At 37.6% G+C, this 20,669-nt stretch overlaps 2 protein-coding genes across 4 annotated transcripts in view; one reads left to right on the top strand and one right to left on the bottom strand.

Annotated features, from left to right (window-relative positions):
- The window catches only part of ZDHHC8 (zinc finger DHHC-type palmitoyltransferase 8), a 237,530-nt gene extending 233,607 nt beyond the window's left edge, over positions 1–3,923 (top strand). Inside the window, exons 14-15 of one of the 2 annotated variants that reach the window (XM_034791605.1) lie at positions 118–251; positions 2,430–3,923. In XM_034791605.1, coding sequence (XP_034647496.1) covers positions 118–251; positions 2,430–2,580 — 285 coding nt within the window. In that variant the 3' untranslated portion in view covers positions 2,581–3,923. The remainder of the gene's footprint in view (positions 1–117; positions 252–2,429) is intronic. The other variant, XM_034791606.1, reaches the window with a different exon arrangement.
- A 255-nt stretch (positions 3,924–4,178) lies between these two features.
- The window catches only part of ANKLE2 (ankyrin repeat and LEM domain containing 2), a 33,036-nt gene continuing 16,545 nt past the window's right edge, over positions 4,179–20,669 (bottom strand). For both annotated transcript variants that reach the window (XM_034791604.1, XM_034791603.1), the window contains exons 5-13: positions 20,035–20,223; positions 19,587–19,709; positions 18,926–18,992; positions 18,044–18,225; positions 16,132–16,238; positions 14,847–15,040; positions 11,846–12,629; positions 10,644–10,775; positions 4,179–7,616 (exon numbers count right to left, since the gene is read on the bottom strand). In XM_034791604.1, the coding sequence (XP_034647495.1) occupies positions 7,376–7,616; positions 10,644–10,775; positions 11,846–12,629; positions 14,847–15,040; positions 16,132–16,238; positions 18,044–18,225; positions 18,926–18,992; positions 19,587–19,709; positions 20,035–20,223 (2,019 nt within the window). In that variant the 3' untranslated portion in view covers positions 4,179–7,375. The remainder of the gene's footprint in view (positions 7,617–10,643; positions 10,776–11,845; positions 12,630–14,846; positions 15,041–16,131; positions 16,239–18,043; positions 18,226–18,925; positions 18,993–19,586; positions 19,710–20,034; positions 20,224–20,669) is intronic.

Genomic DNA, 20,669 nt, shown 5'->3' with positions numbered 1-20,669 from the left:
AATTTAAGCTGTAGTGTAGCCATAGCCTAAAGCAGCACCCCATTTTGAAAGTGCAGGTAGCTTCTTGGGCTGGTTTGATCTGTTTCAGTGTCTAATTACAAACTCTCTTGTCATCAGCAGTATTATGAAGATGGGGCTCGTATTGAGGCTGCTTTCCGAAACTATATTCATAGGGCTGATGCAAAGCAGGAAGAGGACAGCTATGAGATTTTTGTTTGCCATGCCAACGTGATCCGCTACATAGTTTGCAGGTAATTTATGAGGGACCAAATGCCCATCTGCATGTTTAAATGTCAAACCTTTTTAAATTGAGTTAGTGCATTGCATTCTCTAGTCCATTACAGCTAGGAAATCAGTTAACAGGTTTGAAGTGACTGGAGGGGATGAGTGCCTGGTTCTCTGAGCAGCTGTGCTTACAACATATGATCAGAAGATTAATCTACAGATATGAAAAAGGGATTTTAAAATAATTTTCAACATCCACACTGAATTAATTCTGAAGTAAAAATGAGAGACTAGTACAGATTACTGAGAATTGGGACTCATTTTCTAGGTTTTATATTAAAATCAGATCATTAACACTGCCCTAGGCTACTCTGATTTTTGGCACAACTCAAGTGTGGACTGCTGTCAAGAGAAACTTGAACAAATATCGAATGTTTGTAGAGTAATAGAAAGTTTAACTTTACACAGGTGGTATGCAGGTATTTTGAGATGGCTTTCAATTCGACTCAGTCTTGATTACATGCATACCCAGTGGTTCATATTGCCTTAAAATAGAACTAGCACCTTTGTGTCAGCAGTTCAGGATTCCTGCAGCTAAATAAATTTATTTTCCAAAAGCATTTAACGTCAATGGGGGAGGAAAAAAACCTTACTGCTAGGGCATCAAGGTGGCTCAGGAACTGGGGAGGGATAGTGTTAGGTCTTTACCCCCCACTCTGTACCTGGCTACCAGTTTTCTCTACGGGCTTTGGCCTAACAAGTTATTTGCCTTGTGGGCAGGACAGTTGCCATTCATTAGCAACAAAACGTTCACATTATTCTATTTTAGTAAGCAGATACTCTGTTAAACCCATACATCTGTGTGTGTCTGCTGTGAGCTACATTAGTGCTCTCTTTGGTGCTTTAAAAACTCTAGTATTTACTGTTACTTTTTGGCAAAGGTAAGCAATGCTATTTCCCCTTGTTGAAGAAAGCTGAGGTTAGAGACAGACTACTGTTCTGCTCCAAGAAAGGGGATTATATCCTGTCATCTTCACTGACTTCCTATGCATCTATGAATCCAGTTCACTTTCCCGCCTGGTTTCCTAAAGTTCTCAGTGGACTTGCTCACCCCATCTCCTTCTCACTGTGAACCTCTTAACCTTCCCTACCTACCAACTCTCCACAGCTCAGCTGAGGACTCTGCTTAAATTATGCTGTGGCTCCCCTTCACTCCATTCCCTCCCTGCTTTCCCCACCTCTCTAAATCTAGTTTAAGATTAGTTTGACTTCTGCTGCAAAACATTTTTGCACTCTTTAGGAAGCCACAATATAAAATAATACTTTTTATTGGTCTTGATGTTTGTGGCCCCTAATGGTTTGAGCTGCAGCAGTCAAAGCTATAGTCTTACTCTGGCATAGTATTCTAATACTGCCTCCAGGTTCCATGCTATTCTTTAGTGTGCCAAGTTCAGTTAGTAATTTTGGGAGAAAACTATCCTATTAGAGCTGGGAAAGGACTGCTAGACAAGAGCCTCTACATCAAGTGCATGATATAGTTTGTTGTTTTCTCCCAGAGCATCAGCTGCTTGTTAGCTGTCTTTCACTTCAAGGATTGTAACCACAATACCAAGTTGAAAATTTCCCTACTGGCTCCTTGGTCTTGAATCTAGGGCAGCTGTCATCTTGTTTTATCAGGTTACTCAAAGCACTCCTGGCAACAGGTTTTTTTAAGCTTTCCATGTCCATTTGAACTAATCCTATCTACATTAATGGTACCCATCTGTTGCACTCTTATAAAAGCCTGCTGGAATGGCCACTGATTAACAAAGCCATATATGCTTTCATGTTAACTTTGCATTTATAGCTGTGAGCACACAGTATCAACTCTTCAAAGATAGCAATAGGCAGAAATTCTGCATGTGAGCTGCTTGGTGTACAGCAGTTCTCAAACTTTTGTATTGTTGACCCCTTTCACCCAGCAAGCCTCTGAGTGAGACCTCCCTTATAAATTAAAAATACTTTATTTAATATTTAGCACTACTATAAATGCTGGAGGCTGACAGCTTATGGCTCCCAGTTTGAGAACCACTGGTGTACAGCTTCACAGTGGTGGTTCTGTTCTAGATAGAAGAAATGATAGACAATAGTGCTGTCAGAGGCATGCTAATCTTCACATATGCTTGTGGATTAAACCATACACTAATTGCTTTCTTTTTTAATAGAGCATTACAGTTCCCCCCGGAAGGCTGGCTTCGGATGTCCCTGAATAATGGCAGTATAACCCACTTGGTGATCCGTCCTAGTGGAAGAGTGGCACTTAGAACACTTGGAGACACAGGATTCATGCCTCCAGATAAAATCACACGCACCTGAGTCTGTGCCGGTGATGGCCATCTGGGAGCTGCTTCTAGTCTCGCTGCACTAGTACATCCGACTACTGTACCACTAAATTTCTATTTGTAATATCAGGGTATGATGCTGTTTTAAAATTGTACTTTAATCCCCTCTGCCTCCTTTGCATACTCATGTCTGCTTTTCAGTCCAAAAAAGACGACTTTGAATTTCTTCAGAGTTCTATGGATTTTCCTTGTATCACTTCATAAAATGAAGAGTGACACCTCCCCGCTCTGAGATGTGGAGTATGAAAAGACTGATGAAAGGATATTTGTGCTCAACCATTCGAGAGCACCACTTGCTTGTAAAGTAAAAATTACTCTTCCTGTTGAGCTTTTGGTGAACTGATTCCTATGCTATAGAGGGGTATGACTACTAGTGCTTTCCCTGGTTGAAGTTATGTATGTGTTTAGCAGACACAGGGCATACTGAAATGAGGAGAGAAGTATACAGCTGTGGTGGTAGATTAGTGTGACTTTAATGCTCCCTGCTTTGGAAGTTCATTCCCCTATTCTGAAAAATACTCCTAGCAACAGTATCTCACACGCTGAGAGAAGTCTTTTTGTATCTACTGAAGCAGCTAGCAGCCACACACATCTTGCTCCAGAAGGAAAGTAAATGTTAAGACAGACTTTCTTCATAAGCCAGTTTATAATACTACCTTGTCCTTATGCCTGAATGGGGCTTGTGGCAGTGATAGTAGAGGGCTCTGCAGTATAGATAGTGCTTGTCTTATGCAGGTAAGCTTTGAGAACAAACAATCAATCTGCCTCCACATCACCCTGGACTAAGCTTGTCAAAGTACCTAACTCTCTATTTGATGCTGTTAATTCCTATATACCTTTTTACACTCCAACCATGAGTGCTCAGTTTGGGCAAAATTCTGGTGCTATACTAATTTTTATAGCAAACTAGTATGATGGTGAAAGAACAAAAAGAGTATGGGAAGTTAGTTCTAGTCAGGTGAGAACAAGGTTCATGCTCATAACTGGACATTTTACAACATAAGCTTTTCTTGAAGAAAATGCTAGGTACTCACCTCTGCCTTGTCAGAGCTAATATGAAATTTTAATTATGAGAAACAGTGCCTAGCAACCTGTGCAGTTGAAACCATGAACTCTTTCCACGCTGTTTAAGCCATCTGGCTCTTGCAGTTGGATCAGTTTAGTGAAACAGTTCTTTACTAAAGAACATAAAACTTTGTATATGAAAAGGGGTGTGTGTGTGTGTGGGGGGGGGGGGTCTTCAGCAATCACTGCAAGAAATTGGAATAATTTTGTCTATCAACTTTTTAAAATATTTGAATAAAAATTTAAGTGGTCTCTGTGTGTACCTTTGAGTATAGCAATAATCACATTTGGAATAAACGGCAAGCCCTAAGAGGGAAGTGCATTGGTGAAGCAGCATGACATTTCTACATTTAAAAAAAAAAAAAATCCACCAGTATCATTGGTTCATCTCACCCTAAACTCAAAAATACCATTGATAAAAGAGCATATGCTGTTTCAGGCATTGAGTTGCAAGTTCCACAGGCATCTTATAAATCCCCCACCATATGTAATCAGTAGCAGAATGTCTAATGCTGAATATTTTGTGCACTTTATTCCAGCACATTACATACACAGTATTGAAAGAACCATAAATACGTGCAGGGTGGAAGGCAACAGCACATACAACACATCTTTGCACATGTACAGAAATCAGCATTTGTAGTGGCACTAAGGTTTAAAACCAAAATAATTAAATCTATATAAAAACAAAATTAAACTGGCAATAGCCTTATTTAGAGAGTACAGATTTTGTATTAAAATATTCCTCTGATCTGAGCAACATAAATTTCATCTCTCCAAACATGGGTATTGCTTTTAAATAGCAAAAATCCAACCATCAAGACACAAAAAACAAACATCTTTCAGGTTGTGAAATATTTTCCAAACCTTTAGTTTCATGTCTCAAATTGAGGCACCAATTAAATTTCATCATAGAAATGAAACCATGGTATCTAAAAGAAAGATGCTTTCTTTGTATCACACAGCAAAAATGCTGCATTTGGTTTCACAACATGGATACATATTCCCATCCACCTATTGCCCTAGGACACCTTAACTATCTGTTTACTTTGAATGGAAAGAATAGCAGCTAAACCTCAGCATTTTAAAATCATACTTGACAAATAATATAAAAGACCCTTTGCATCATCAGAGGTCAACTATTAAAAACTAAACAAACAGTCCTAATCTAGATTTAGAGCATCTTCAGCCTCTTCTAGAAGATCTCCCAAGATTGTGAATGAACAAATTGCTATATTTTTAAATAAATGAAGTTCATGTATTATAAATTTACTTAAAACAGACTACAAACACATGGTCTAAACTCAATAAGGCATTTGTCACTAAAAAATGCTGTCACCTAACCCCCCTCCCCCCACAACCCCAAACAAAAGTTACAAACTGGTAGAAGTTTTTGTGCCAGAAATTTGTATTTGAATACAAAAAAGCATCTAACAAGTGTAAAAGAAAAAGACAGAAACTAGTACTAAAGTATCAGTTGCTCAATCTCCTGATTTTGTTTTACCAAAGTTTTTCTTAAGCTATTTCTAAACAGAAATGTAGAGCCTATATCAGAGATGAGATGGAAATTCCCATTAGGTGGAGGCCCATAGCTGCCTCGGACAGGCACAGATGTTGGAAGTACTGGAAAAAAATATATGCAGTAATCGGTGTTTATTTTAACACCAGTACAAGTAACTTGTGAAGTGTTTTCAGCTTTTACACACAGGTGATTTGTGTGTATAATATTTAAGCAATTAGCTGGACAGACTGGATAATTACTACACACCAGTCCAGAAAGGGTAGGGAAATTGATTTTTAATATTTTAGAAGTTAAAGCAACGGAAATGTATGTTTGATACAGACCCCTACAGCAACAAAGATTAATAGCAACTGGAAAAGTTACTACTACTACAGTAGGTTTTTTTGGAGGAGAATCCCACAATAAAGCAACTTGGGTGGATTATACTTGAATGAGGGTCAATTAGAAGGTAGTGGCTCATTTCTAACATTCAGTTCATGGGAATCAATTAATAATTTCCATTTAAACCATCTATAAACACAGTTCCATCACAACAATAAGCTACAGAAAGACCCTTTAGAATACTTTTCCATTCCCATGTAAGTGGATGCCACTTTTAAAACCACAAACAAAAACGCTAATTTAAAAATGTTACAAAAGGCACTATTAAGTGCAGTTTTGAAGTTTGTAACAAACAATGAATATATTCAGAAGTATACAGTGTGTGTATGAAAGTCATTTTACTCTAGTGTGCAATAGCTACCGAAACAGCCATATCTTGTATAATTTTAATCCAGCCTCTGTAATGTAATAAAGGTCCCACAGTTGGATAACAATATACTGACATCTCATCTACTATTAGGGTTCCTTTAGATACATATGCATGTTACAAAAGCTCCTTGAGATTCTATTTTTTCCTTGCACTGGGGGGGGGGGGGTCGTAGTGTTATCAACCAGAATAATTGATCCTTTCTACTCCCATGCCTGGGGCACCTTTGATCAGATGTCTATCAAAGATTATTTTTAATTCTGTGATAGGGAATTACACTACTGAAAGCCTTTTCTTAAGCAAAAAACACAACTATCCAAATCTACAGTGTGTGTGTGTGTGTTCTGTTTCAAATTTAGAAACATTTCCAATTTCCATATAGCACAGTATCCAAAGGGTTCATCCTTAAAGAATACTGAGAAATTAAATTATTTTTTAATTGTAGCTAACAAAAAGGTAGTTACTATATCTAGACTACAGCCAGTAAGAATTTGTATTTCAATAAAAACAATGTCTCAGTCCTTATTCATCCCTTCTAACATTTAGGAAATAAGAAACCTCTTCATGGGTTTCTGTTTATCTCCATAATATATCACATTAAACTGGACCATTAACATACATCACTGGTAAACTTACTTAAATTATTGCTGATGTGCTTTTGTGTAATTACTAGTGAAGTCTGCAAATGGCAAAAGCTTTGGGGGGAAAAAAGCTGAGCTTTTATCTTCAAACTAACCCAAACATAGATCACTAATTTCTATAGTGCCCTTTTCCTAAAACTCTGAACCTGTGATGTGTTGTTGTTATCCTCAGAATGCGAAGTGACCCATCAGAGTCTCTGGCTGCTCTTCATTTCAATTTCTTACTGTTTAGACTGAACTGTTTATTGGGCAGTGGGGAGTCAAATTCTTACTGGAACAGGGAAGAGGGAACCACCCAGCTTAAACTTTCAGTTCTTCAATTTGAATTTTTTCTGTTGTAAATTAAATTTGAATGCATTTGACTCCTTCCATGAGTTCCCTCTAAGCTAGAATTCTGTTTATTGATAAGATGCTTCAAAGTTATGTAGGTGAAAAAAATGCATCTGGGGGTTCATTTTGACTATCACATTTGCCTACAGTAAACACTACCATTTCTAGCAGGAATCACTCAGTGAAAGGTTCAGATCATTGCTCTATAGTTAACAAGAATAAGGGTTATTTATTGTATAACTACTGGATAAGAGAACTTCACTAACTTCTTGCAAATCACCAGTAATCTATCTGGTACATGAAGTAAAGACATATTTAATTTTTAAAATGTATATTTGTCCTCAAATGAGGATAAATAAATAGCCAAAGACACTTCCTCATGTCACTTTAGCAATGCTACAATTTCCCCCCTCCACTCTTAAAATGAAAATATAATTAAAGTCCCAGAAAGATGAGTTATGTTCTAATGGGAAGGAGGTTTTGACAAGTGATGCAGTTTTAACAACAGTATATTGTTGGCATATGCTGGACTGTACCGCCCAGGACTCCCAAGATCCGGAAAAAATGAAGCAACATTGCCATATTTCCCTGGGCTGCCCATCACTGGACTATTTCTTCTTGGACTAGAGTACGTTGAACCATTTGGTGGGCCTGCTGCAGGAGACTGGGACTTGAACCTTCCTTTCAATGCTGGACTTGGCCAACTACAGGAAAATAAAAAGAATCACCATATGTATAATATTTCAGAAAATCGTAATGGGGTGAGAAATAGGCTCTCACTAGCACCTGTGAGCTTGATGGAGATGCATCAGAAAACACAACAGATCAAGAGAAAGACCGGAGGGAAAGAAAAACAAGGGAGCAGCATATTAGGTCACACATGGATACATCACTGAAACTAGCTAATGTCTTTTGCTCCAAAATGGCGAATTATAAAAAAAATGCATTGTTTGTGCACATTTGGCCAACTGCAATTCAACACCCACATATAATAGGAAAGGACCTGCTTATTATCTTGTTTCTATGGCTGATCATGTGATAAGATTTAGAACTCTCAAGCACAGATGGCCAGCCTACCACGAAACATCAAAGAAATAGCAGGTTATCTTTGTTTTGTAAAGCTCAAAATGACTCTTCAGCACATCACCACTTACAAGACTATGGACAAGGTATTTGGTTAAAGAAGAGATTTGTTAAAGGTGGCTTTGTACCAGTGATTTTGTAGGTTTGGCCATCGGAGAGACCGTCTGTTTTTGTTTTTTTAAATGCAATGTGTCCGGATGCAACAGAAATAATAAATACATTTTTTATGGACTAAATGTTTACTTGTTTAAAAATCATAAAATTCCCTCTTTAATATTATTTATCTTTTTGAATAAGCCACGATTACTCACTTTGGTTTTACCAATTAATTACTATTCTATCATACATAACGATAATCTCATATGACACTATATTTTTCTACCAAAGCAGAAATAGATTTTGAAGATAACAGTCAGCCTTAAAAAGGGTAATGAAAGAGTTAAACATACTGTAAAGCTTTTAAAGACTCCAAATCACTAATATATGTTTAGATGCAGTTGCATGCGTAGATATTTATTTCAAAATGTTTGAATATCCATTTCTTCTTACCTATCCAGACCTGTACTTCCAGGTTCTCTTTTTCCTGCCAAACTCTGACACCGAGAATACTTAAGTGGGGCATTATTCTGTACTTCCTGTCTCTGATTGAGGTGTTGCTGGCACTAGCAACACTTGAAATGGAAATAGAGCAAACTTTGGTATTGCCAAGTAAATGAAAAGACACTAATTTCCAAATATTTTATTACTTACATTAAGCACCAACTTTGTGCTGGCAATGTACAAAAGAGAAGATAGCAGCTGCCTTATAAGATGCTTTAAAATGTAAATATATTGTAGTTAATCTAAACACATATCGATTTAGGATTTTAAAAACTTCTCACTGCTCCTTTAAAACTGAGTGTGTAGAATAAGAATAAAAAAGTTACATAATACTTCCGCTTCTTTGAAGAAAGGATTCACAGAAGTTAAAAAGTTGATTGCTCAACCCAGACCCCTGAAAGTTTACTAAAAAGCAGGCAGGACTTCAGCTGGACTGAAGTGTGACATTTGTAAATAGTTTATTTTTACAATTGCTTTTTGCTGCAAGAGGATGCTGTGTTTGAAAAGTGTCAACTATTCACAGGCAGTATGGCAACCCAGCAGGAGAGAACAAAAACCTGTTTCCACACTACTTTAATCACAGAAAGATCTCCCACATACATAATTTAAACACACACATTTGCAGGTATCAAAACTTGCATCTACTATGGCAGGGTAACAAAATGTCTGAAGACCTCTAGATCGTATTATCTAAAATTAAAAATTCATTTGATATGGCATCTTGCATAATCTAGTATTTCAAAGCAATTCTATTATTGTATTATATTGCACCAATGATTATGAGTTAGAAACAGGTACAGTAACTCCTCACTTAAAGTCGTCCCGGTTAACGTTGTTGATCAATTAGAGAACATGCTTGTTTAAAGTTGTGCAATCCTCCCTTATAACATTTGGCAGCTTCCTGCTTTGTCCACTGCTTGCAGAAAGAGCAGCCCGTTAGAGCTAGCTGGCGGTGGCTTGGAACCAGGGTGGACTGGCAGCCTCCCCCAATCAGCTCCCTGCTCCCCTAAGTTCCCTGTGAGGCAGCCGCCCAGCAGGCTATCAACTGCCAGGCAGTTCAGCTGTCCCTCCTCCCACTGCCATGTGCTGCTCCTGCCCTCTGCCTTGGACCTGCTCGCCTGGGAGCCTCCGGACAGAAGGAGACTGCTGGCAGCAGCTGCTGTCTCAACTTGCTGATCTACTTAAAAAGGCAATGTACTTAGAGTGGGGTCAGCCTACTTAAAAGGGGCAATGCACATCTCTCTCTCTCTCACACACACACACAGGGTGTGTGTCTCTGTCTGACATGCTGTCTCCCTTCCTTCCATTTTTGCTGCCTTGTAGAGTGAAAGGCTACATTAACAACATGTTAACCCTTGAGGGCTCAGTCGAGTACTAGTTCATCATTTAGCAGTAAGGCATTCCCTGGGAAATAGCCCACCCTCTGACTCCATCACCTCAACCAAACTTCACAATCATCATTGCTGTGTACAGTATTAAATTGTTTGTTTAAACTGTGTGTGTGTGTGTGTGTGTGTGTGTGTGTGTGTGTGTGTGTGTGTGTAAAAAACTGGAACCTAACCCTCCCCATTTACATTAATTCTTATGGGGAAATTGGATTTGCTTAACATCATTTCGCGTTTTTCAGGAACATAACTACAACGTTAAGTGAAGAGTTACTGTACTGCAGTGACTGTATAGGCAAATGTGGCAGCCCCTACGTATTGAGTAATAACAGAGCATTCGGCATCGTGAGACTGGCTAGTTCAGCAGAATTAATTCCGACACTCTTGAAATCTGCATGTTTTACCTGGATAACTTTCTGAGATAGGATGAAGCAACGTGGCTTTGATATCTAATCTTTAGCACCAGTAAGCAGAGCTACACCAGCAATGGGTATAAGCCCAAGTCTTAATTTAAAATACATTAGATGCTATAGAATTGAATACTTTTAATTTAGACTTTTGTATAGGATAGAGCTTAAAATTCTAGCTACTAAAGAAGTCCTGCCACAGACAAACTAAAAAACTGTTGCTCTTCAACTCATTCTGTTGAATTTACATAAATACCTTTGCCTGTCAGAAGAAGAGTAGGACTGTACAGCATTCTTCCATTTGTAAGTAATGGGGTATTTCTGTGGGTCAATATCTACTCCTTCTACAGCTGCTAAGACATCACTATCCAGCTTTGATGGTTGTTCCCTAGAATATAAATGGAACTAGATGAAAACAGCTGTTAAACTTTTTAGACAAGATAATGTCCTCACACCCCAGTGTAGATATTTTGAAATGCTTCGAGTAGGTAAATGCGTGCCAACTGGATTAGTTGCTCTTCACATTCAAATGGATTGTTTTCAAGCATGCTTTGATATAAGAAATAATGCCCATCCATAGGGACATTCAATATGCTTCACTGCAAGACAATATTAATAGTCAGATCAGAGGCAAGCTTGGAAAGTGTCCTTAAATTCAGTTTCATATATGTTGAGAACGTGAAAGCTATTTAGCACTTAATCTAATTGAAAGTAGGGATGTAAACAGCATTTTAAAAAAGTAACCATTTAAACTATTAAAACGTTGTCGGTTAAATGAGTAACCGATAACGAGTTCGCAACATAGGTGCAGGAACTGGGGGTGCTGCAGCACCTCCATGTTTTACTTGAGGCTCCGCTGTCACCCCGTGTCCAGGGCTCCACTGCCGGCAGTCAGGGCCCCAGGCGCAGGGCCAGCAGCCGGGACCCCACGTAAAACGTGGGGTGCCGCACTCTTAGTTCAGTGCCAATGATGTCAGTTCCACAGCAATGGTCCCAAAACAATGCAGAACCTAGTGCTACATACACTATGAAATGGTACTGCTGCAACGTTTTTAATGTGCACATTAGACATTTAAACTTTAACCGAATACATTACCAGTAAGACTGATTGGTTAACATTTTACATCCCTAATTGAAAGGTTCACCAAGCCTGCCTGATGAACAGAAGCTAGCTCACAGGCTGAAGAGTCTATTTGAAACCTCAGTACTGGAACAAAACTACAGAGCTCTCTTCTTCATACCCAAATTGTTTTACACACAATCTCTAGAGTGTGAAAGGACTGCATCTTTACTGTAGGAACTACAAAGCATTTTAAGGAGGTTTTTTTTTTTTTTTTTTCTCTAAATGATTGTAACTGGTGTTTGAAACTTTTTTGAAGAATTTCTTACAGCAAGGTTAAGAGCGTATGGAACTAGTTTTGCACGTATGGACCAAGGGACAAAAAAAGTAATTCATACCCAAAGAGGAATAACTTCTTTGTATTTTCATTTCTTGGTGGAGTCTTCAAAAGAAATCTCTGAGAAGAGGGCTCTTGACACAAATAAGCAGCACACTCAGATTGCACTGCAAGACCGCCAAGCTGCTGTGTCTCTTTGTCCCAAATACCAGGGTCCAATGACAGTCTTTCAGCTTCTGAGGGTATTTTGTTTTCTGTCCTTAATTTTGTATCTCCAGGCTTTTCAGTAGTAGCTGGCTCTGAACAGCTTGCCACAGAAAGTGCTGAGCAGGTTTTACCCAGCTGGTCCTTTGATATTCTGACCGGGCTCATTCCTTCAGCCAAACTTCTCTCGTTCTCAGTTTTTGCAGTGATTTTGTTTGATTTCGCCACCAAACATTCCCCTGCCACTGCTTGGCCTTGGAAAGACAGTCTTTCAAATTCCGCCATTAAATTGGAGACTGGGGATATAAGGCACTCCTCTCCACCACGTGAATGTTTTCTGTCACTAGTTATCCTCTCATTAGTTACAGGGCTGCAAAATCCATTTTTGCTGGATGAAACCTCCTTCTCGTAATGCATGGAGAGGTCCGATGTTTCTATAATGTTTACTTTGTGCTCCATCGACAGAATGTCACACTCCGAATCTCCAATAGCATCTATACTCGATTCTTTAGACACAACAGGTGGGCTGTTATTCCGTGCTGCATTCTGTCTGTTTTTAATTTCTTCTAAGCTCATGTCATCATCATCTTCATCTAAAAATGCTCCAACAGAAATTGAATTGCAGCATTTTTTACTTTTGCCTACAAACAATTTTAATAAAAAGATATAAATAAGAGGCTTGACAACTGAAGTCCTAGCCGATAAACTAGGAACAGCTCTATGGTCTTAGGTAATTGCATTATTGCATGTATGTTTCCATTTATGGAGACCCTTTTATAATCAGATGCATGTAATGGTATTAGTTAAACTACATAATCTTATAAAAAATATATACATCTTGTTTGCAATTATCCTTTTTTATCCTATTCATCTGAGAGAGAGGTTTCCTGTACTTCTCACTTAAAGTGCCTGATTCACAGAAACCGACCAAGTTTCAAGATAAAATCAGAAGGCAGAATACGATGGCAAAAAGATATAGATGCAAGCTAACTATTAAGTTTGCCATGTCCTCCTACACACCAAAGGTTCCACTGAAGTTACATTGGCACAAAGACAAACCCACAAAAGCAGCTCAATTAAGTTCTCTTGTGAATAGGTACCTAAATATATACAGTCCTCTTTCAACAACAGGCAATGATATACACTTTACAGAATATATTTATTTCTGCAACATGGCCCTAGGTGAGCACACAAAATATTGCTGATCCTATTTCTACTACAATATTGCAATTAGAGATTACTGAAAGGTACACAGGAGTTTGGTAGAGTACACTTACATTTTACTGTTGGAGACAAAAAAATGTCCACTTTTTCTATGTTAAGAACATTAAGTGTGTGTGTGAGAAAGAAATTTGACATTGGACAAACCCTTTACTTTCCTGCAACTGACTTGGTCGATGATTAAGCTAGGAATTTTATCAAAGTATCTGCTTCAGCATCAAGTCTGTTCATTTGAGAATGCAGGACCGTAGATGTTAATGGGGAAAAAATGGCAAAAGCAGCTCTCTTTCTTTCCAGGTCCACCTCTCTAAGTACATTGGAGGACCAGATGCCATATTCATGCTCCTCTGCAGACTTAGCATAGGATCACTTCACATACAAATTTGGATAGAAATAATTAAACCCACCAACAGCCAACTAGTAAGAGGAGAAATTCTGTAGCGCTGGGTTGTGTGTGCATCCACTCAAACTAATGAAAAGAGAAACTGGGAACAATTGGTGCAGAGAGACTTGTATAATCTTGGTTACAGGAAAAATATTTCCTAATGGGGAACTGCTTTGAAAAGGGGTCTGTGCCTATAGCTGGTCAAAAAATCTGTGTCAAAACAGATATCCATCAGAAAATGCCATTTCGACAAAACCAAAATTTACTGTGAAATCGTATCAATTTCAAAGTTTCCCGCAAGAACAAATTTTCTGGAAAAAAATAAAAAACAACATTTGATTTTATTTTGTTTCAGAATTTAGTTCCACTTTTATATTATATTTATATTGTTTACATTACTTCGTGATGGGTCAAAGTCATAGCCTAATGTGTTTTAATAAAACACTGACAAAATGTCAGTTACACAGCAACAGACAGGAGACACTGAGCTAGAAAATAAGAAAAAATGTTACTTCATATAGACTGAAATAGCTGCCTTTAATATTTAAAAATAGAATATTTTGACTGTCATAATGACACGATGTCATACTATGGATTAATGATGAAATCATGAAAATGTAAAAAGGAAAAAACCCCAAATTTTCCAAAACAAAATTTTTAGAATGATTTCTCCCCCCACCCGTGAATTTACATTTTGTGGGAAATTAAAAAAAATAAATTAGTTTTGTTCCAATTAGGGTCAAAAACAAATCCTGAAAGATCAGCATTTCCTGTGAAACAGAAATTCTGAGTTACGACCTGCAGCCCATTAAATTGATGCAAAAAGTTTGGTTTTAGGCCTTTGTTAGTGTGTCTCCTTTGCCCACAACTGGATTGAATTATTTCTGTTTTAGAAAGCTGACTGCACTTCACAAAGGAATTCCCGAATATTCCGAGTGAAATCCAAGCCCCACTGAAGTCAGTGAGAGTTTTGCCATTGACTTTAAAGAGGCCAGGATTTCAATCCAGAATTTGTAATCCAGTGAACAACAGCAAGCAAGACGGATAGTTATTAATGAGATATGATCTCGTAACCTCCCACTTCTCTAAAGTAATGTTTTTACATTGAAAGTAGAATAATATTTGAGTAATAGATTAAAACACTTTTTTTTTTGGATTGCAGATATTAATTAAATGTGAACTCCAAGCCCCGCTCAAAGCTTTTTCTTAATGTAAATCACTTTGTTTATAATAATGCTTGCTCTTTTCTTACCAGAAGGATGTGGAGTTTTATATCTGTTGCAGGTTTCATTTTCTCCTGTTTCTTGCTGAGCCTTTTCGCTCATTTCCCGTTGACTCAGGTATTCTTCTAATTTTTGCAACCCCTCCTGGGAAGACAGATCAACAAAACAGCCCAGAAATTCCCAGTATTCAACCCACGGGAACCCCTGCTCATGAGCTAACTCCCTGCAATAAATAAGATAAAACGAATCATTTGTGAAGACATCATATATTAGTATGACAATACATGTAATGAACATGTTTTATCAGCTATTTCTAGGCCTCTGAAATTGTGAAACATATATAAGAATTCTGTAACAACCAAGTTCTGCATCAGCAATAATATGTATCTTTCTCCATAACATACCAAGTGTTATCTGTCGCTAATTCCTTTCCTTTATAGTAATCCTAAAGTTTTACTTATTCATTGTAAAAATGCCTCAGCTTGTGATTTTTTTAAGATAACTGTCTAGGTATCAAGTGGAGAAATGAATCAATTACTGGCATAGGTACTTCTTAGTTGAAGTCAATCAACAATTTTTTTTTTTCGTTTTTCAGAAAAAGGGTAATTTTAAAGAAAAGATAGAACCCACTCCTTGTTTTAAACAAGCTTAGATGTCTTAAAGTTTTTACATTTACGTGCTACCACAACACAGAAAATCTATCTTTTGTGGTAAGGATCCATGCATACCCCATACACCTTTCACAAAGGTGGACACTTTCTGTACTGTGTGGCTGGAGAAAGGATATGGGTATACCTTAACATCTTTTTCCATTTCACCAAACTTTAACAATTTTCCAGCTTCCAGAAAATGTAGACAGTGCTCAGATCTATTACTCAATTAGTTGACAAAGTCCCAATTGTTAGCTTTCTCCCTAATCTGAAATACTCTGAGAAATTAAGCAAAAGAGTGGGTGGGGATTGAGAAAAAAGTTCTGGACATAATGCGGGTAACAGTTAAAAAATGTATTTCTTCTCCCCTTCCAGAGTAGTTAAATAGGTGGCCTACAATGTGCAGAACTAGATGATCATGATGGTCCCTTCTGAACTTAAGGTCTATGGGTGTCATTTTTTGAGTGAAAGCATTTTTTATTTACATAAAAAGTACAATAAGGACCCAAACAAAATATACATTGTAAAATATTTGTAGAAGAATTTTTGCTTTATGCAGCTTGTCCTTATGTTAACCATTAATGTGCCTTTAGTGCTGGAGTTTTTTTAAATAATTTTCTGGCTTATTGCTAACACATCTTTCATGCTGAGATTTTCTTAATACCTTCCAACTCTTTCAACTCCTCTTTCTGGATCGGATTTCCTGACATTGTGAAAGAAGCCTGCTCTCTCTCTAGGTGGAGTTTTCCAAAGCCTGCGAAATTCTTCTGCCTTCAAAACAAATTCAGAATGTAGACAATAAAACTACAACATGCACCTTTAAGTACACTGCAGCTAAAGTCTCTACCTAGAAGCTTTTTTGCTTCAGAGATACCTTAGGTTGTTCAATGATGAATTTAGCTGTTCTTCAGTTGCATATATACAATTCAAGTTTAGCTATACACATTGCTCAACTATACCCAATTACAATTTGTGTCTTTCATTTTAGACACAAAATTTCACCCCATCAGACTTGTTTATTACTGTACACGATTGGTCTCATAAGCACCAGATCTTGAAAGTGATATTAAGCATAACTATGAAAAAAGTTACCACAATTTAAAGCTTCCATTACTAATTTCTGTACTACAGCGAGACACATATTGGGTTTGACTGACTTTTCTAGATTATCTGTTATTGCCAAATAGAAACCTCTTTTGTAGCTACAGGGTGGTGTATATCCTCTTTGGAGATTTTTTTTTTTTTTAAACATTTAGTGTGTGTTTTCTAAGGCCTTGTACACCTAAGCTATTTACATTGAATAATTAATTTATTTTCTGGGCAATAGCACAGAATGAAGTCTAATGATTGGTGCACACCCGAGAACAAAACACATACAACTTTAGTTTCTAAAATGTTAATTCTGTAAACTCACCTACATTTTTAATCTCATTACACGTGATCCAGCCAACATTAATAGCTGAGTGTTACGTTTAGACTGTTACGAGTATATGCCTGTAGCCTAAAATAATGCATTATTTGTCATTTATGTCACAACTCCAGAGTATAAATTTTGAATTTAAATGAATAAATAAGAATGTAATCAAGAAAGGCTATTTAGGGGGAAAATAGCACACATTCTCAGTAAGTCTGACACATCAAGTGGTCATGAAGTGTCAAAGGAAAAAGCTCTCAACCATGTGTAAGCTATTGGTCGGAGTTAAGTCTCTTCCTCTAGCTCATCAACAGATGGAGCAGAGAGCTCACTCAAACCAGTGGTACATCTTGCTGGTGACAACACCTGCCAGAAGGGTTACACATGTTAATTGCTATTTCTAAAGGTGTCAGACTAAGATGTACAGATAATAAACTGATGAAATGTCTGGACTGTATACAATGATTTTTGTAATAAAGATATATTAATATTTAACTGTCATCATTATGATTATGTTTTCCTATAATTCCATTAGGATTTATTATTTTTTCAATTGGATAAACATTTTACTAGTCTACTCTAGCAAGATTAAATGGTGATAAACTGATTCAAACATTTAGTATCAGTTTTTAGTTAGAATATTCTAGATCTTTTGCCATTTCTAGCTATATGTTTTCATTTTCATAAGTGATTAATAGTTACCTCTAAAATCAGTTTTAGTTTCAGGCAGGGGAAACCAGGGCACTTATCTGCAAGGACTGTACAGATCCAGAAGATACATCAAGAGTCATCTGCATCTCAGAATATTTAACTAGGTCCCAGTAGGAAAACAAGAGTTTTCAACTATTTCTTTATTTTTACCACATTTTCCCACTTCCTGATACACACAGCCTCCTCAGATACCAAAGCTCCACAATCATCTGTTAAGAGGGTTCCAAAAATGGTACAAACATAACCAACACCCCCCTCCCCCCCCATGGTAAAAATCCATGTTTTTTCTGGAAAAAAAGAGCAATGATGCTGAACCCTTAGTGGGGTCTCCAAAACTAACAGGCTATGCCAATGAAGGAGCCATCAGCTTGAGCTCAAATTACTGTATTTTGAAAGCCACAAGAGAATTAGGAAAGCATTTGGTTTTATGACATCTTCATTATATCCTTACCTTGGAGGGGGTCATTGGGCCTGCAAAAGCTCTCACTGACAAAACTGGATCTTTGGGGCTGCCACTGTGTTTAGGTAAAGCTGTAAGGGGGTTATCATCTGACTGATCAGGTGACCAAGGTGCACCAATCACTGGAGCTGAGGAATTGCCTTCTGCTCGCAAGAGTGGCACATAATATCGACCTAAAAATAAAACAATATATGATTTTTTTTTAAGAATCTAGTGTTACAGTAGTTTGCTGCCTCTTTCTGGAATATATTTAAAATGTCAGTACATCTGCATGCCTAGAAATTTGACTTAATTTCACTAGCAAAAGTCTTCATCTTTTAATTAAAACTCACTGCTTCTAATACTTATTCAATGCTGAAGATTTTATTTTAGGTCCCTTTCACAAAAAAGGAATTGCTGTACTGACATATCTGCTTCCTGAGGATCTTTAGCACTTTCTAAACATGCATGCTGTGAAAATGTACATCCATGTATCTGGCATTTAAGGACAACCACTAGGAAACAAGATGAATCCCTCACTTTATGATGATTCCTTGTGCAGCCTTTTGTAATTGAGTAGCCTAAAATCTCTGCCTCAGATTCCTCATCAGTAAAATGGGGATAATACCTACCTCACAAGGGTGTGAGGATTACTGTCTATTCTATAATCTCTAAATACTGATCAACAGGTCATCCAGTTTAAGACATTTTTCCTGTTCCTTGGTAGCACTAAAGTTTCTCTCATAGTAAGAGCACTGTTTATCAAAACCAACTGGTCAACAGGAACACTACTAAACATAAATATGAAAGTATAAGACAGAATGACAACCAAATTAACATTTTTGGACGTTGCATACACAACAAAGATTACATATTAAAGTTCTGAATACAAACCTTTCAAATATTCTCTTATTTTCTCTTTCAGTTCCATCGATTTATTTTTGTTTCTTTCACAGATTACCTGTTAGAAGAAATGTTAGCAAAAATGTTTGTCAGTGTTTAATTAGCAAAGCCCTCAACATTATTTTGTAATTCCCATGTCCATGTCTTTTTTTGAATACAAAAGGATCCCCTGCTCCTTCAGACATATCATCCACACGCACACCCCTATACACTGCTTTTTTTTTTTTAAACTGGAAACACATTTCAGTCTTTCCTATAAGTAAGTTTTCTGTCAACATTCCAGTAAGAACTGTATGATTTGCCTCCACCAACGTGGAGCGTTGTTCAACAAATCAAAACTTGCAGCTTTCACATTCAAATCTAAACTAAAAAGTCCTTTGTTGGGACAGGCCATTAAATATGATACAACTTGGAAGTAGGAAATTCTAGAGAGCCACAAACTAGAACCTTCCCACAGATGCAATCAATACTAAAAATTTATTCCAGCACTAGAGATGGTATATTCGAATCCTAATAACCTAACATTCTCAAGCAAGAATCTACCTACATTAGTCAGGGGATCTGTGCTTGAACCCTAAAAATCAAAAATTATATTGATGTACAGCTGAAATTATCACAGATCTGCTTCCAATGTGGATGTAGAGAAACTTACTTCTGCTGGAGTTTGACCATACTTGTTCCTTGGATTTTTTACAATGTCTGGGTGCGAGGTAAGCACATTAACCACATCCAGATTCCCAAACTTGCATGCAAAATGCAATGGAGTATCAAATACCTACAACACAGGGGAAAAAAAAAAACAAAAAACCATATACCTTCATTGAACATTCTCAGCTTCTCATTCATTACCCAGACTTAGTATATATTTGGAAACATGATGTGACCAAACCCATATATTTATTTTATTTTTTCCATTCTAAAAATAGAGCCATCACCATGATTAATCTATAGGGCTCTTTAAAAAAAAAGATTAAAAAAAACAAATCAGGACACAACTTGTTAATTTTTGCTACTAGAATACTAGCAGTGACAATGCTCCAGGACACTCATGCTCTCCTTTTCATAACAAATGAGCGTCCTAGCAGATATTTAGCTCTCACCATTTTATCCGGTGTATTAAGGTAAAGGTCAACTATATATCTAATGCGCTCCTGCAACATTACTTCATCATCGTCTGGATACATGAGCCGCATAAATTCAGGATTTTCCAAAGTGTCTAACAGCAACTGGCTGATGCCAGCTTGATTCTCCTTGGCAGCAACATGCATGACATTGTACCTACACCCTTCCTGAAAAGAAAACACAAACATTAAGAACCATTTGAAATCTAAACAGCTTGCTTCCCTTGCTAAACTTAATTAATCTGACAGCAAAAACTAGCTACGGGTGTATCATTCAGTCTTATTTTAAAGATTTTTTGCTTTTTAAGGAAATATTTTCATGTTAAAAAAAAGTACAGTAAAAGCTCTTTTATCCGGCACGTCACCAACTGGCAAGCTCTATAAACCAGCATTTCTGATCAGCACTGAAAGTCTGGTTTATAGTGGCATTGGTGCAGAGCTGGCAGGGGGCTGGGGCATGAGAGGGGCTGCGGGGTGTGCCCTGGGAGGGAGTTTGGGTCTGGGAGGGGGCTTGGGACAGGGGGTTGGGGTGCGGGAGGGGCTCGGGGTGCCGGATGTGGGGGGGCACTCACCTTGGGCAGCTCCCCATCCCTGCTGTTGCTGGCAGAGGCATG

The sequence above is a fragment of the Trachemys scripta genome, chromosome 15, assembly GCF_013100865.1.
Source record: "Trachemys scripta elegans isolate TJP31775 chromosome 15, CAS_Tse_1.0, whole genome shotgun sequence".
Taxonomy (NCBI): domain Eukaryota; kingdom Metazoa; phylum Chordata; order Testudines; family Emydidae; genus Trachemys; species Trachemys scripta.
Note: the sequence above shows the minus strand (reverse complement) of the source record. Positions and strands in the feature narration are given on the sequence as shown.